The sequence below is a fragment of the Lipophrys pholis genome (assembly GCF_963383615.2).
Source record: "Lipophrys pholis genome assembly, chromosome: 19".
Classification (NCBI taxonomy): domain Eukaryota; kingdom Metazoa; phylum Chordata; class Actinopteri; order Blenniiformes; family Blenniidae; genus Lipophrys; species Lipophrys pholis.
This window is the reverse complement of record NC_137647.1, coordinates 24,377,165-24,392,882: the sequence shown is the minus strand read 5'-3', so window position 1 is coordinate 24,392,882 and position 15,718 is coordinate 24,377,165. Positions and strand designations below refer to the sequence as shown.

The window sequence follows — 15,718 nt, the reverse complement described above, 5'->3', positions numbered from 1 at the left end:
ATGCAGAGTAGTTCCTTAGCCGCACATCTATAACATGTAGTTCTATGATGAGGGTTATTTCTAGTGTGAGTAGTTGTTTGGTGTGCAGTTCTATGATTTTAGCTCTTCGGGTAGTCGGTCTATGGTTGCAGTTCTATGATTTATATTTCTAGAGGGATACCTCTAAGATTTTCGTTCTTTGTAAATTATTCTATGGGCAGTAGTTCTATGATGCATAGTTCTACGGCGTGTATTTCAGTGACGTTATATAGCCACGCCCCCTCCTCTACGCAGTCCTCCATTGGTGTTTTTTTGTCCAGGTCGTTTGGACGCGCTTTTCTTGTCATTTTAAACATGAAAACATGTCAACAAACATGTCAACAAACACGTGGACACGATGACGTGTTTCCGTCTTCAGATGTGATCGAAGGATCGTCTGACCTGACAAGGTAAAGACCTCGTCTGGAAATATCTCTGGCAGCCTCCGCAGGAGTGAGACAGGAGAGACAGGAGGAGTGAGACAGGAGAGACAGAAGGAGTGAAACGGGGGAGATGGAAAGGAGTGAGACAGGGAGGAGTGAGACAGGGAAGGGAGAGAAATTACATAAAGGGAGGCAGGACGAGTGTGACAGGAGGAGTGAGACAGGAGAAGTGAGACTGGAGAGACAGGAGGAGTGAGACTGGAGAGATAGAGTCCTTTCTAAGACAGAGTCTCTCTGTTAGATGGGAGATAGGGAGAGTGAGACTGGGGAGACGGGAGGAGTGAGACAGGAGAGATGGGGAGGAGTGAGACTGGAGGAGAGAGACAGGAGGATTGAGACGGGAGGAGCTACATCGGCGCGATAGGAGGAGTGAGACAGGAGATACAGGGAGGCGAGAGAAAGGGAGCAGTGAAACAGGAGGGGGGAGAGAGACAGGGAGGAGTGACACAGGAGAGACAGGAGGAGTGACACAGGAGATACAGGGAGGTGATAGAAAGGGAGGAGTGAGACAAGAGAAACAGGGAGCAGGGAGACAGGTGGAGAGAGACAGGAAGAGTGAGACAGGAGGATTGAGACTGATAGGAGTGAGACAGGAGGAGCTACATCGGAGCGATAGGAGGAGTGAGACAGGAGATACAGGGAGGCGAGAGAAAGGGAGCAGTGAGACAGGGGGGAGAGACCTGGAGGAGTGAGACCGGACAGACAGGGAGGAGTGTGACCGGAGAGACAGACGGAGTGAGACAGGAGATATAGAGCGGTGATAGAAAGGGAGCCGTGAGACAAGAGAGACAGGGAGCAGGGAGACTGGAGGGACTGGATGATTGAGATGGGGAGGAGTGAGACAGGAGTGATGGGAAGGAGTGAGACAGGAGGAGGGAGATAAGAAGAGTGCTACGGTAGAGTGAGACGGGAGACACTGTGAAGAGTGAGACAAGAGAGACATGAGTGCTGGGGAGGAGTGAGAAAGGAGAGATAGGAAGGAGTGAGCCTGGAGAGATGGGAGGAGTGAGATAGGAGAGACTGGGGTCATAGGAAGGAGTGAGACAAGAGTGATGGGAAGGAGTGAGACGGGAGAGATGGGAAGGAATGAGGCAGGAGGAGTGAGACAGGAGAGATAGGAAGGAGTCAGGCATAAGGAGTGAGGCCAGAGGAGTGAGACAAGAGAGACAGGAGTAATAGGAAGGATTGAGGTAAGAGAGATCTGGAGGAGTGAGACGAAAAACAGGAGTGATAAGAAGGAGTCAGACAGCAGGAGTGAGACGGGAGGAGTGAGACTGGATGGTGTCAGTATAATACTAGTATTGTATCAGTAATACTAGCATGGTATTGGTATGGTATCAGTATTATACCAGTGTTGTATTGGTGTGGTACTGGTATGGTATCAGTACTATACTAGTATAGTACCAGTGTGGTATAAGTATGATATCAGTATCATCTGTTACTGTATCTGGTTTCTGTCCAAGAGGTGATGTGATTGCTGACAGGGGTTCCAGCAGTTGATGTGATCACTGACAGTGGTTCCAGTAGGTGATGTGGTCGTTGACAGTGGCTCCACCTGGTGTCCGTCCAGCAGTTGATGTGATTGCTGACAGTGGTTTCAGCAGGTGATGTGATTGCTGACAGTGGTTCCAGCAGTTGATGTGATTGCTGACAGTGGTTCCAGCACGTGATGTGATTGCTGACAGTGGTTCCAGTAGGTGATGTGATTGCTGACAGTGGTTCCAGCAGTTGATGTGATTGCTGACAGTGGTTTCAGCAGGTGATGTGATTCCAGCAGTGGATGTAATCGCTTACAGTGGTTCGAGCACGTGATGTGATTGCTGACAGTGGTTCCAGTAGGTGATGTGATTGCTGACAGTGGTTCCAGCACGTGATGTGATTGCTGACAGTGGTTCCAGTAGGTGATGTGATTGCTGACAGTGGTTCCACCTGGTTTCTTTCCAGCAGGTGATGTGATCGCTGACAGTGGTTCCACCTGGTTTCTGTCCAGCAGGTGATATGATCACTTACAGTGGTTCCAGTAGGTGATGTGATCGCTGACAGTGGCTCCACCTGGTGTCCGTCCAGCAGTTGATGTGATTGCTGACCGTGGTTCCAGCAGGTGATGTGATCGCTGACAGTGGTTCCAGTAGGTGATGTGATCGCTGACAGTGGTTCCACCTGGTTTCTGTCCAGCAGGTGATGTGATTGCTGACCGTGGTTCCAGCAGGTGATGTGATCGCTGACAGTGGTTCCACCTGGTTTCTGTCCAGCAGGTGATGTGATCGCTGACAGTGGTTCCAGCAGGAGATGTGATCACTGACAGTGGTTTCAGCAGGTGATGTGATTCCAGCAGTTGATGTGATCGCTGACAATGGCTCCACCTGGTGTCCGTCCAGCAGTTGATGTGATCGCTGACAGTGGTTCCAGCAGGTGATGTGATTGCTGACAGTGGTTTCAGCAGGTGATGTGATTCCAGCAGTTGATGTGATCGCTGACAATGGCTCCACCTGGTGTCCGTCCAGCAGTTGATGTGATCGCTGACAGTGGTTCCAGCAGTTGATGTGATCGCTGACAGTGGCTCCACCTGGTGTCCGTCCAGCAGTTGATGTGATTGCTGACAGTGGTTCCAGTAGGTGATGTGATTGCTGACAGTGGTTCCAGCACGTGATGTGATTGCTGACAGTGGTTCCAGCAGGTGATGTGATTGCTGACAGTGGTTCCAGTAGGTGATGTGATCGCTGACAGTGGTTCCACCTGGTTTCTTTCCAGCAGGTGATGTGATCGCTGACAGTGGTTCCACCTGGTTTCTGTCCATCAGGTGATGTGATCGCTGACAGTGGTTCCACCTGGTTTCTGTCCAGTGGGTGATGTGATTGCTGACAGTGGTTCCAGCAGGTGATGTGATCGCTGACAGTGGTTCCACCTGGTTTCTGTCCATCAGGTGATGTGGTCGCTGACAGTGGTTCCACCTGGTTTCTGTCCAGTAGGTGATGTGATTGATGACAGTTGTTCCAGCAGGTGATGTGATTGCTGACAGTGGTTTCAGCAGGTGATGTGATTGCTGACAGTGGTTTCAGCAGGTGATGTGATTCCAGCAGTTGATGTTATCGCTGACAGTGGTTCCAGCAGGTGATGTGATCACTGACTGTGGTTCCAGCAGGTGATGTGGTCGCTTACAGTGGTTCCAGCACGTGATGTCATTGCTGACAGTGGTTCTAGCAGGCGATGTGATCGCTGACAGTGGTTTCACCTGGTGTCCATCCAGCAGTTGATGTGATTGCTGACAGTGGTTCCACTAGGTGATGTGTTCGCTTACCGTGGTTCCACCTGGTTTCTGTCCGGCAGGTGATGTGATCGCTGACAGTGGTGATGGATCCAAAGGGTTGGAGTCTGGTCCTGGTCCAGCTGGTCTGGCTGGTTCTGGGCTCCTCTGAGTGGCGCTATGATTACTGTGTGCTGGGAGGAGGTCCTGCAGGATTCCAGATGGGTCATTTCCTGTCCAAGGCTCAAAGGAACTACGTCATCCTTGAGAGGAATTCGGGCCCCGGCAGCTTCTTCAACAAGTAAGATTGTTGATGATGCATGGCAACTCTAGCACTGCGTGGCCTTGACATCACTTCCTGTTTGTTCCTCAGGTATCCCAGACACAGGAAGCTCATCAGCATCAACAAGATCCACACGGGGAGACAGAACCGAGAGTTCAACCTGCGCCACGACTGGAACTCGCTTCTGAGCGACGACCCCGGCCTCCTCTTCAGGACAGTGAGCGGTGAGTTCTACCCGCCGGCAGATGCCGTTCCTCGCTACCTGTCCATGTTCCAGGAGGCGCTGGGGTTGAAGGTCCTGTACGGCGTGGACGTCGGGACAATCCGGGCCGAGCCGTCGGCCACTGCCGGACGCTTTGTCCTCACCGACCAGCAGGGGTCACACTACAGGTGCAGGTGAGTTGAAATGACCTTGTTTCTGTGGAGTGACCTTGTGCCTGTGGAGTGACCCTGTGGATTGACCTTGACCTTGTGGATTGACCTTGAACTTGTTTATTGACATTGTACCTGTGAAGTGACCTTGTGGATTGACCTTGACCTTGTGGAGTGACCCCTGTGGATTGAGCTTGACCTTGTGGACTGACCCTGTGGAGTGACCTTGTGCTTGTGGAGTGACCCTATGGAGTGACCTTGACCTTGAGAAGTGACCTTGTGGCGTTGGTCCCCAGCGTCCTCCTGGTGGCCACAGGCCTGTGGGTTCCTCAGACGGTGGACTTTGTGGGGTCGGACCTGGTGGAGGGCTACGAGTCCGTGTCCACGGACCCAGCAGACTTCAGGAACCAGAACGTGCTGATCCTGGGGAAGGGGAACTCGGCCTTCGAAACGGCCCAGAGCATCATGGGAAGCGCCAGTCGGGTGCACCTGCTCAGCTCCAGCCCGGTCCGACTCGCCTGGCAGACGCATTATGTTGGAGACCTCAGGTGAGTGGCAACGCTTCACACCAGGGGGTGGGGCAACTCCACGGGGGGTATAATCTCTGCAGGGGGGTATAATCCTGAAGGGGGGTATAATCTATGCTGGGGGAACAACATAACAGTAGAACGTAGAACATTATGGTGGAACGTTCCAGGTGAATGTAGAACACTACGGTAGAATATTCCGGGTGAAGGTAGAACATTTCTCTTCTGGCACTCAGTGAAGGCGTCGCTCCTCTCCTCTCCTCTCCTCTCCTCTCCTCTCCTCTCCTCTCCTCTCCTCTCCTCCCTTATCTTCCCTGTCTTGTCTGTCCTGTGTCAGAACCTAACCAGAACCTCTCTTTACACTCCTATCCGAACCAAAGAGGAACCATGGAATTGATCAGCTGGTCTCTGAATGCAATCGACTAAATTTTCACGACAAGACGATCAGGCAAGGGACAGCCCACATGTCCCGATGGGACGTTTGCTGCCGGATACATGCTGGACTCCTGGGACAACTGGAGGTCCGTGTGTCTGTCCATTCTTTCCATGGAGGACGTGGAAGACCTCTCCATAATGGGTTCATGATAACAGGTCTGCTGCTGATTGGAGCTGCTGGGTTCCTGATCTATCACCAAGTGGAGAAGACGCTGGCAGCTGCATTGGGACGGCTGCCAATCGTCCCTGAGGGACTGCAGGGCTTTGAACCCTCAACTCATGTGATAAACCAACTCAAGAGGACACAGGATGTGACTCCTCAACGTTTACGAGGAATGGAAACCAACTTGGAGAATTCAGAGCTCTGCTGGAACGCTTAAATGGCCACAGATTAGGAGCAGCATGGAGACCAGAGACTGAAGGACGAGAGGAAGACGAAGACGTCCTGACCCAAAACAAATCTGATCTCCATTCAGACTCCCTCACATTGCTTTTCTATTTCTCCTGGAGGTGGATGTTATAACGGAGGCTCTGTCCCTCCCTGATGTCTCCTCACTCCCGTCTCACTGGGAACTTGTCTCTGACCAGGACTATCAAGACCTTTGAAGTGGCAGCGCACTTGACCCCCCTCCCTCCGGCGGCGAGCTGCAAACCCCCCCTCTCCCCATACACACGTGTGATTGGACCGAAGATATGTTGTAACCTGTGTTGAAGCTTTAAATGTTCTAATTACAAACTGTCCTCCCTCAGAACTCCGTCTGAAACCTGCCTCTTCCTCCTCTCCTCACCTCATGTTCTCTCTCTTTCCCACAAGCTTCATATGCAATTTCATTCTACCTGTACTTGTACTTGTACAATGACAAGAAATGATTCTGATTCTGATTCTGATTACAGTAGGACATTCCAGGTGAACGTAGAACATTACGGTAGAACAGTCCAGTGAAGGTAGAACATTATAGTAGAACATTCCAGTGAACGTAGAACATTCCAGGTGAACGTAGAACCATCACTCAGGTGGAACAGGAAGTGAGCGGCCTGTCTCTGCAGAGCAGTGAACAACGAGCTGCTGGATACGTACCAGCTGAAGTCCTTGGACGGGCTGCTGGAGGCGGGGCTGGAGGATGTGGTGATCGCTCGCAGACGGTGGCGGTCGGGGGCAGCGAGGGCCGACAGTGGAGCCCAGCTGTTCCTGACTCTCGCCAGGTTGGTGGAGAAGAAGAAGAACAGCTCGGTCGTGACGCCAGCAGAACTGCCGGGACGCCACGTGGACAACTTCCCGCTGCGGAAACCCTACCACCGCGTCATCCGCTGCCTCGGCTTCCGCTTCAACTTCAGCGTCTTCCACAGGTGAGGCACTGCGTGTTGCAGTGAATCATCCCATCATCCTGACCGCTTGTGACAGGGTGAACATCCCCACAGCTCCGCCCGCCCTCCACCCAGCCACAACGCCAAAGGACGGCTGCCGGCGCTGACGGCCTGGTACGAAGCCGCCGGCACTCCGGGCCTGTTCGTGCTGGGAGCCGCCGCACATTCCAGAGACTACCGGGCGTCTGCCGGCGGCTTCATCCACGGCTTCCGCTACACAGGTGACTAACCTTAACCTGACTCCACCTAGCTCAATCCTGACTCCACCCTATTTCCACCCTACCTCCACCTGACTTCACCTACCTCCACCCTGACTCCATCTAACTCCACCCTAATTCCACCCTGACTCCACCTATACTGTACCTAACTCCACCCTAACGCCAACCTGACTCCACCTAATTCCACCCTGACTCCACTTAACTCAACCCTAACTCCACCCTGACTCCATCTAACTCCACCCCAACTGTACCTAACTCAACCCTAATTCCACCCTGACTCCACCTGTACTGTACCTAACTCCACCTAACTCCACCCTGACTCCACCTAATTCCACCTAACTCCAACCTGACTCCACCTAATTCCACCCTGACTCCACTTAACTCAACCCTAATTCCACCCTGACTCCACCCGTACTGTACCTAACTCCACCTAATTCCACCCTAACTCCAACCTGACTCCACCTAATTCCACCCTGACTCCACTTAACTCAACCCTAACTCCACCTAGCTCCACCCAATTCCACCCTGACTCCACCCTAATTCCACCCTGACTCCACCCTAAGTCAACCCTGATCCGCCTAACTCCACCCTTGTTCCACCCTGACTCCACCTAACCCCACCCAATTCTACCCAGACTCCACCCTAGTTCCACCCTGACTCCACCTAACTCAACCCTAAGTCCACCCCGACTCCACCTGATTGCACTCTAATTCCACCCAAAGTCCACTTGTACTGTACCTAACTCCACCCTGACTCCAACTAATTCCACCCAATTCCACCTAACTCCACCTGATTCCACCCTGACTCAACCTAATTCCACCCAAACTGAACTTGTACTGTACCTAACTCCACCCAATTCCACGCTGACTCCACCATAATTCCACCCTGACTCAACCTAACTCAACCCTAACTCCACACTGACTCCACCTAACCCCACCCAATTCCACCTAACTTCACCCAATTCCCCCTAACTCAACCGTGATCTACCTAACTCCACCCAATTCCACCCTGACTCCACCATAATTCCACCCTGACTCAACCTAACTCAACCCTAACTCCACCCAATTCCACCTTACTCCGCCCTAATTCCAACTAACTCCACCTGATTCTACCCTAACTCCACCTGACTGTAGTGGTTCCGTTGTTTCATGCTTTATTAAAGCTCCAGAGTGAAGGAGCAGACTGTTTTCTACTTTCATATTAAAGCTCCAGGGTGAAGAGTGCTGATTCTTCTGGTTCTTCTGGTTCTTCTGGTTCTTCTTCCACCACAGTCCGAGCCGTCCATCGCGTCCTGGAACAGCGGTACCATGCTAACCACTGGCCTGCAGCCCGGCTGCAGACGACTCAGCTGCAGTCCTGGATAGTGAAGAGGCTTGCCGAGGCGTCGGGGCCGTACCAGATGTTTACTGTGCTGGGAGACATCGTCCTTCTTCGAGGGTAAGTCCAATCTGTATGGCGCCAATTTAGTGCCAAAAACACAAGCACATACAAACTGTAGTCACACAGTTAGACCACTTTCTGTTGCTCGCTGTGACTTCTGTGATCTCTCTGCCCGGTGATGTTGAGTTTTGGCACTTTGGGGGCGAGCCTTGAAATCCCCCTCCTTTCTGATTGGTCACTTTAAACGTCACTGTTTCCTGGTCATATAATTAATGACAGACTGTCTGTAGAACTAATGATTACGGTTTTGATATTACTTTAAAAAAACTTATTCATGTTTCCGTGAACAACCCAGATTAAAGAAAATGAGGCGTTGACCAGACGTCAGCTGGCACAGTAAAAAATAGAAAAATAAAACTTTGCTCCGTACATTGGTCCCAGTATAAAATGGAATCTGAGAGAGAACTATGTAAGACTAAAGGCCGATCGATCCTCCATAAGAAGTAGAAGAAAATTCAACACTCCCATTGGAAGTGAGAAATAAGCTGCTTCACAGAAGTGTCCTGCTGTGAGGGGGCGTGGTCTGCAATTAAGGGGCGTGTCATGTAACGAGGGGCGTGGTCTGTCGTGAGGGGATGTTGCCTGCGGCAAGGGGGTGTGGTCTACAGCGAGGGGCGTGGTATGTAGTGACGAGCGTGGTTAGCTACATTGGGCGTGGTCTGTAGTGAGGGAGCGTATGAACTGACTGGCTACCAGAGCTTGTGCCCACACCTTGCGATGACGTGGCACATTATGATTGGCTGTGATGATGTTTCGTATTATTACTAGCTGCAAGTTAACAGTGTAAACAAGTTAGGTAGCTAACGTTAGCTTTCAGTTAGCTTCGTAGCTTCATCAACGTGTGGCTGTGTGAGGTGAAAAGACGCTACGAGTGGTTTTATGTCTCTGAATGTCCTGAAGTGGCAGTGATCTGTCTGGTTTAACTTCAGGAGGGACTGAAGGTGTCTGGTTTAACTTCAGGAGGGACTGACGGTGTCTGGTTTAACTTCAGGAGGGACTGACGGTGTCTGGTTTAACTTCAGGAGAGACTGAAAGTGTCTGGTTTAACTTCAGGAGGGACTGACGGTGTCTGGTTTAACTTCAGGAGAGACTGAAGGTGTCTGGTTTAACTTCAGGAGAGACTAAAGGTGTCTGGTTTAACTTCAGGAGAGACTGAAAGTGTCTGGTTTAACTTCAGGAGAGACTAAAGGTGTCTGGTTTAACTTCAGGAGGGACTGACGGTGTCTGGTTTAACTTCAGGAGGGACTAAAGGTGTCATTGACATACCAGGATATCTCTGTTACCTAGATTAACATACCAGGATATCTCTTTTGTCTGGATTAACATACCAGGATATCTCTGTTACTTGGATTAACATGCCTGGATATCTCTGTTACTGAGATTAACATACCAGGATATCTCTGTTACCAGGATTAACACACCAGGATATCTCTGTTACTTGGATTAACATACCGGGATATATCTGTTATTTGGATTGACATACCAGGATATCTCTGTTACTTGGATTAACACACCGGGATATATCTGTTATTTGGCTTGACATGCCTGGATATCTCTTTTACCAAGATTAACATACCAGGATATCTCTTTTGTCTGGATTAACATACCAGGATATCTCTATTACTGGGATTAACATACCGGGATATTTCTGTTACTTGGATTAACATACCAGGATGTCTGTGTTACCTAGATTAACATTCCAGGATATCTCTGTTACCTGGATTAACATACCAGGATATCTCTGTTACCTGGATTAACTAACCCACACATTCTGGATCCTGATCAGCATTAACAGGAAGCAGGTTATCAATTTACTAGTTCAACCAGAGTTTCCCTTCAGGATCAGTGTTCACATGAAAGGGGCGGAGCTTGCAGCATGTGACCAATCACAGAGGGAGAAACCCTGCAGAGCAGCTGACTTTACCATAGAGGAGCAGTTAATCTCTGAGATTATGAAGAATTCAAACACATCCAGCAGCTCAAAGCAACACTGCTGCTGCAGCCAAAGCCAGAACCTTCCTGACTAGTTAATCCTGACTTGGTGAGATTAGAGCAGATTAATTCATGGGACAATAGAACCGGAGTCACTTTCACTTTATTCCAGCAGAACGGTTCCAGGCAGAGCTTCCTCACTGCTCTTCTGTTACTTTACATTTTACCCCCACTGGTTCTGAGGCGGAGGTTCTGAGGCGGAGGTTCTGAGGCGGAGGTTCTGAGGCGGAGGTTCCTCCGTGTGAGTGTGTTTCCTGTTGGAATATTAATTCATCACCGTGACGACAGGAGAAGTTCTGCTTCCATTAATTCATGGTTCTGCAGTTCTGTCAGCGTGAGCATTATTATTAAGCTCATTATTCCAGATCAACCCTCGAGGAGCGATACCAGGGGTCTTCACATCTGGGCCTCCAGAGTTTTACTTCTCTCTCAGGTGCAACACACCTGAATGCAATAAGAGCTGGTTATTGGACTTTTTTACAAGCTTGATTATCGCCTCATCAGCAGATCGAGGTGTTCTGAAGCTGGGAGAGCTAGAACGTGCAGGAACCGGCCCTCCAGGCCCGGATTTGAAGACCTCTGAGCTAAACAGACTTGGAACAAGTCAAGAACACAAAACTCTTCCTGTCCTCTCTCTCTCCGTCCACCGTCCACACACCGGTCAGGGTCTTCTAGGAATGTGCAGGTCATTTTCTAAGAGATGTGATTGGTCAGGAGGCGGAGCTTTCATACCCGCTGCCCTCAGATCCAGAGGTTAAGCTGCATGTCTTCCTGCTGTTGCAGGAGGGACTGTGAGTACGTGGAGGAGTTCCCGCTGCAGGCCCTGCCTCAGTTCTCCCGGCTCTCGGGCCACCGGGTGTCCAGCCAGGGGCTCATCGTGGTGCTCCTGCAGTACGGCCAGAAGAAGGTGGACTACCTGGGGCGGCACAGAGCGGAGACCGACTGGACCAAGGCCTGGAAGTCCAACTTCCTGCACCCGGTGCTGTACTACTACCAGACTGTCCCCAGCGGTGGGTAGGAGCTCCGCCCACGTCCCTTCGGTCAGGAGCAACCTGTGACGGCTTGGTTTTGTTTCCCAGACGACGACATGAAGCAGCTTCCTGCCGGCTGGCCCTTACCAAGGCCCACGGCGCTGCACCACATGGTGGAGGACTTCCTGACGGAGTGGGACGGCCCCGTGTCACACCTCCAGCCGCTGCGCCGCTTCCTGGAGCGCTGCCTCCACGCTGACCTCCGGGCCTTCTACGCAGGTGACTTCAGCAACTACATCACCGCAACTAGTTCACCACAACTTAATCACGGCAACTACATCCATTCAATTCAACTTTATTCATAAAGCACCACATACAACACAGTCACTTCTAGGAGCTTTTAACAGAGAAACCTTCAGAACCAGACTCAGAGGAGGAAAACCTGCAGAACCAGGCCAAGAGGAGGAGGAACCTGCAGAACCAGGCCCGGAGGAGTACAACCTGCAGAACCAGACACAGAGGAGGAGAAACCTGCAGAACCAGACACGGAGGAGGAGAAACCTGCAGAACTTGACTCGGAGGAGGAGGACCCTGCAGAACTAGACTAAAAGGAGGTGAACCTGCAGAACCAGGCCCAGAGGTGGAGGAACCTGCAGAACCAAACCCAGAGGAGTACAACCTGCAGAATCAGACCCAGAGGAGGAGGAACCTGCAGAACTTGACTCAGAGGAGGAGGAACCTGCAGAACCAGACGCAGAGGAGGAGGAACCTGCAGGACCAGACTCAGAGGAGGAGGAACCTGCAGAACCAGATTCAGAGGAGGAGAACCTGCAGAACTTGACTGAGATGAGGAGGAACCTGCAGAACCAGACCCAGAGGAGTACAACCTGCAGAACCAGACCCATAATAGGAGGAACCTGCAGAACCAGACTCAGAGGAACAGGACCCTGCAGAACCAGACACAGAAGAGGAGGAACCTGCAGAACCAGGCCCAGAGGAGTAGAAACCTGCAGAACCAGATTCAGAGGAGTACAACCTGCAGAACCAGACTCAGAAGAGGAAGACCCTGCAGAACCAGATGCAGAGCAGGAGGAACCTGCAGAACCAGACTCAGACGAAGAGGGCCCTGCGGAAACAGATGCAGAGGAGGATGAGCCGGCAGAACCGGACTCATAGGAACAGGACCCTGCAGAACCACATACAGAGGAGGAGGAACCTGCAGAACCAGGCCCAGAGGAGGAGAAACCTGCAGAACCAGATTCAGAGGAGTACAACCTGCAGAACCAGACTCGGAAGAGGAGGACCCTGCAGAACCAGACACAGAGGAGGAGAAACCTGCAGAACCAGACTCAGAGGAGTACAACCTGCAGAACCAGACTCAGAAGAGGAGGACCCTGCAGAACCAGACACAGAGGAGGAGAAACCTGCAGAACCAGACTCAGAGGAGTTCAACCTGCAGAACCAGACTCAGAAGAGGAGGACCCTGCAGAACCACACACAGAGGAGGAGGAACCTGCAGAACCAGACTCAGAGGAGGAGAAACCTGCAGAACCAGATTCAGAGGAGTACAACCTGCAGAACCAGACTCGGAAGAGGAGGACCCTGCAGAACCAGACACAGAGGAGGAGAAACCTGCAGAACCAGACTCAGAGGAGTACAACCTGCAGAACCAGACTCAGAAGAGGAGGACCCTGCAGAACCAGACTCAGAGGAGTACAACCTGCAGAACCAGACTCAGAAGAGGAGGACCCTGCAGAACCAGACACAGAGGAGGAGAATCCTGCAGAACCAGACACAGAGGAGGAGAAACCTGCAGAACCAGACTCAGAAGAGGAGGACCCTGCAGAACCAGACACAGAGGAGGAGAAACCTGCAGAACCAGACACAGAGGAGGAGAAACCTACAGAACCAGACTCAGAGGAGTTCAACCTGCAGAACCAGACTCAGAAGAGGAGGACCCTGCAGAACCAGACACAGAGGAGGAGAAACCTACAGAACCAGACTCAGAGGAGTACAACCTGCAGAACCAGACTCAGAAGAGGAGGACCCTGCAGAACCAGACTCAGAGGAGTACAACCTGCAGAACCAGACTCAGAAGAGGAGGACCCTGCAGAACCAGACACAGAGGAGGAGAATCCTGCAGAACCAGACACAGAGGAGGAGAAACCTGCAGAACCAGACTCAGAAGAGGAGGACCCTGCAGAACCAGACACAGAGGAGGAGAAACCTGCAGAACCAGACACAGAGGAGGAGAAACCTACAGAACCAGACTCAGAGGAGTTCAACCTGCAGAACCAGACTCAGAAGAGGAGGACCCTGCAGAACCAGACACAGAGGAGGAGAAACCTACAGAACCAGACTCAGAGGAGTACAACCTGCAGAACCAGACTCAGAAGAGGAGGACCCTGCAGAACCAGACTCAGAGGAGTACAACCTGCAGAACCAGACTCAGAAGAGGAGGACCCTGCAGAACCAGACACAGAGGAGGAGAATCCTGCAGAACCAGACACAGAGGAGGAGAAACCTGCAGAACCAGACTCAGAAGAGGAGGACCCTGCAGAACCAGACACAGAGGAGGAGAAACCTGCAGAACCAGACACAGAGGAGGAGAAACCTACAGAACCAGACTCAGAGGAGTTCAACCTGCAGAACCAGACTCAGAAGAGGAGGACCCTGCAGAACCAGACACAGAGGAGGAGAAACCTACAGAACCAGACTCAGAGGAGTCCAACCTGCAGAACCAGACTCGGAGGAGTTTACCAGCGTAACTCGCCGCAGCAGGTGATAAAAATGCTGGCGAACGGCGTATAAATGTGTTTCCATTAAAGTTTAACGTTGGGAGGCGTCAGGGAAATTCCTATTGAAACTCCGGAGGAGGCACAGTTGAGAGAAAGAGAAAGAAAAGAATGTGATGATGTGGGAGCAGATGGAGGAGAAGATCTTCCTCTACAGCAGGTCAGATCCACCGTTAGCTCACTGTGAACACAGGACACTCGTCAATGGAACCTCTGGCGCCACGGGAGAAAGCTCTGAAAATCATCATGGAGTGGAGTCCAGCCAGAACTGTCGCTTCACCTCCCTCTTCTGGTTGCTGTGGCGCCCCCTACTGTTGATGGCCATCGTTACAGGTTTCTCATACAAACAACTTTCTGTCCGGACACATTTTGTTAATAAAAAACAAGGAGGACAAAGATGAGAAAAGTGAATCGATAAGGAAAGTGGAACTCCGGATAAACATCTTATGCAAAAATCTGAGAAATCAGTTGATCAGGTATGTCATGCTTTTTGGTGTGTGTGTGTGTGTGTGTGTGTGTGTGTGTGTGTGTGTGTGTGTGTGTGTGTGTGTGTGTGTGTGTGTGTGTGTGTGTGTGTGTGTGTGTGTTTTATGGGTTCACTTCAAGTGACCTTATCTGTGTCAGCCCACTGTTATAAATGCCAGAACTGTAAGTATTGCTCTAACCCATGACAGAGACCACGATGTTGACTGGACCTGCTGTTTGTTCTGCTCATGTGTTTTGTTCTGAAAATAAAGAAACTAGAAGTAAAAAGAAAATTGCTTTCATTCCATCTTTCAGAGTCCTGTTTCTGCTCGTCTCTGACACACCGCAAGCCTCCGCTGTCCTGCCAGCAGGGATACCTAAAGAACCAGGGCCTCCTGAAAAACCAGGACTTCCAGCAGAACCAGGAACACCTGCAGAACCAGGAACACCTGCAGCATCAGGACCACCTGCAGAACCAGGACCATCTGCAGCATCAGGACCACCTGCAGAACCAGGACCACCTGCTGAACCGGGACCACCTGCTGGACCAGGACCATCTGCAGAACCAGGACCATCTGCAGCATCAGGACCACCTGCAGAACCAGGACCACCTGCAGCATCAGGACCACCTGCTGAACCGGGACCACCTGCTGGACCAGGACCACCTGCAGCCAGGCCTTCGGCAGCACTTGGAGAGTTCTGGACTCTTCCAGGCTGGTCAGGACCCTGGTTCACCAGGAGCTGTCCCAGCAGTACCAGAGTACCTGGTGCCACCTGGCCCCTCCAGGTCTGGACAATCCATGTCTGGAGGTGAGATAGATAGATAGATAGATAGATAGATAGATGGATAGATGAAGATTTATTCCAACACAACTGAGTAAATAAACTGTGTGTGTGTGTGTGTGTGTGTGTCTGAAATAGTTACATTGAATTGAATAAACTCACAGAAACACAAAAACATAAATATGAAGACATGCTTGTATGTTTCTTTCTCTTTCTCTCTCCGTTTCTTAATGGAAACTCTTAATTTGCCATATCAGACGTCGGTCTTTGTAGAAAGAACAATACAAAGTATCTCAGCATTAACGATCATATTAATTATGTGTGTAAATTGGGATAATGATTATTACTACCCTCTCGACCAATCAGC

The 15,718-nt window shown here is 51.1% G+C and overlaps 1 protein-coding gene across 2 annotated transcripts; it reads left to right on the top strand.

The window, feature by feature from the left end:
- Positions 1-269: 269 nt before the first annotated feature.
- Positions 270-15,515, top strand: foxred2 (FAD-dependent oxidoreductase domain containing 2). Of its 2 annotated transcripts, XM_080487614.1 has the most exons (10): positions 270-428; positions 3,789-4,006; positions 4,079-4,384; positions 4,657-4,908; positions 6,370-6,669; positions 6,742-6,908; positions 8,177-8,342; positions 11,121-11,347; positions 11,417-11,587; positions 14,884-15,515. In XM_080487614.1, exons 2-10 carry the CDS (start codon positions 3,813-3,815, stop codon positions 15,393-15,395), a joined length of 2,295 nt encoding a protein of 764 aa, XP_080343740.1. In that variant the 5' UTR covers positions 270-428; positions 3,789-3,812; the 3' UTR covers positions 15,396-15,515. The 2 variants fall into 2 exon arrangements, with proteins under 2 accessions (XP_080343740.1, XP_080343741.1); XM_080487615.1 differs by lacking the exons at positions 11,121-11,347; positions 11,417-11,587.
- Positions 15,516-15,718: the final 203 nt, after the last annotated feature.

Excerpts from the sequence above, each read along its gene's own strand:
- foxred2 (XM_080487614.1), top strand. The coding sequence starts at position 3,813 with ATGGATCCAAAGGGTTGGAGTCTGGTCCTGGTCCAGCTGGTCTGGCTG. Across the intron at positions 4,909-6,369 it reads CATTATGTTGGAGACCTCAG|AGCAGTGAACAACGAGCTGC; the intron begins GTGAGTGGCAAC and ends CTGTCTCTGCAG. Across the intron at positions 6,670-6,741 it reads AACTTCAGCGTCTTCCACAG|CTCCGCCCGCCCTCCACCCA; the intron begins GTGAGGCACTGC and ends ACATCCCCACAG.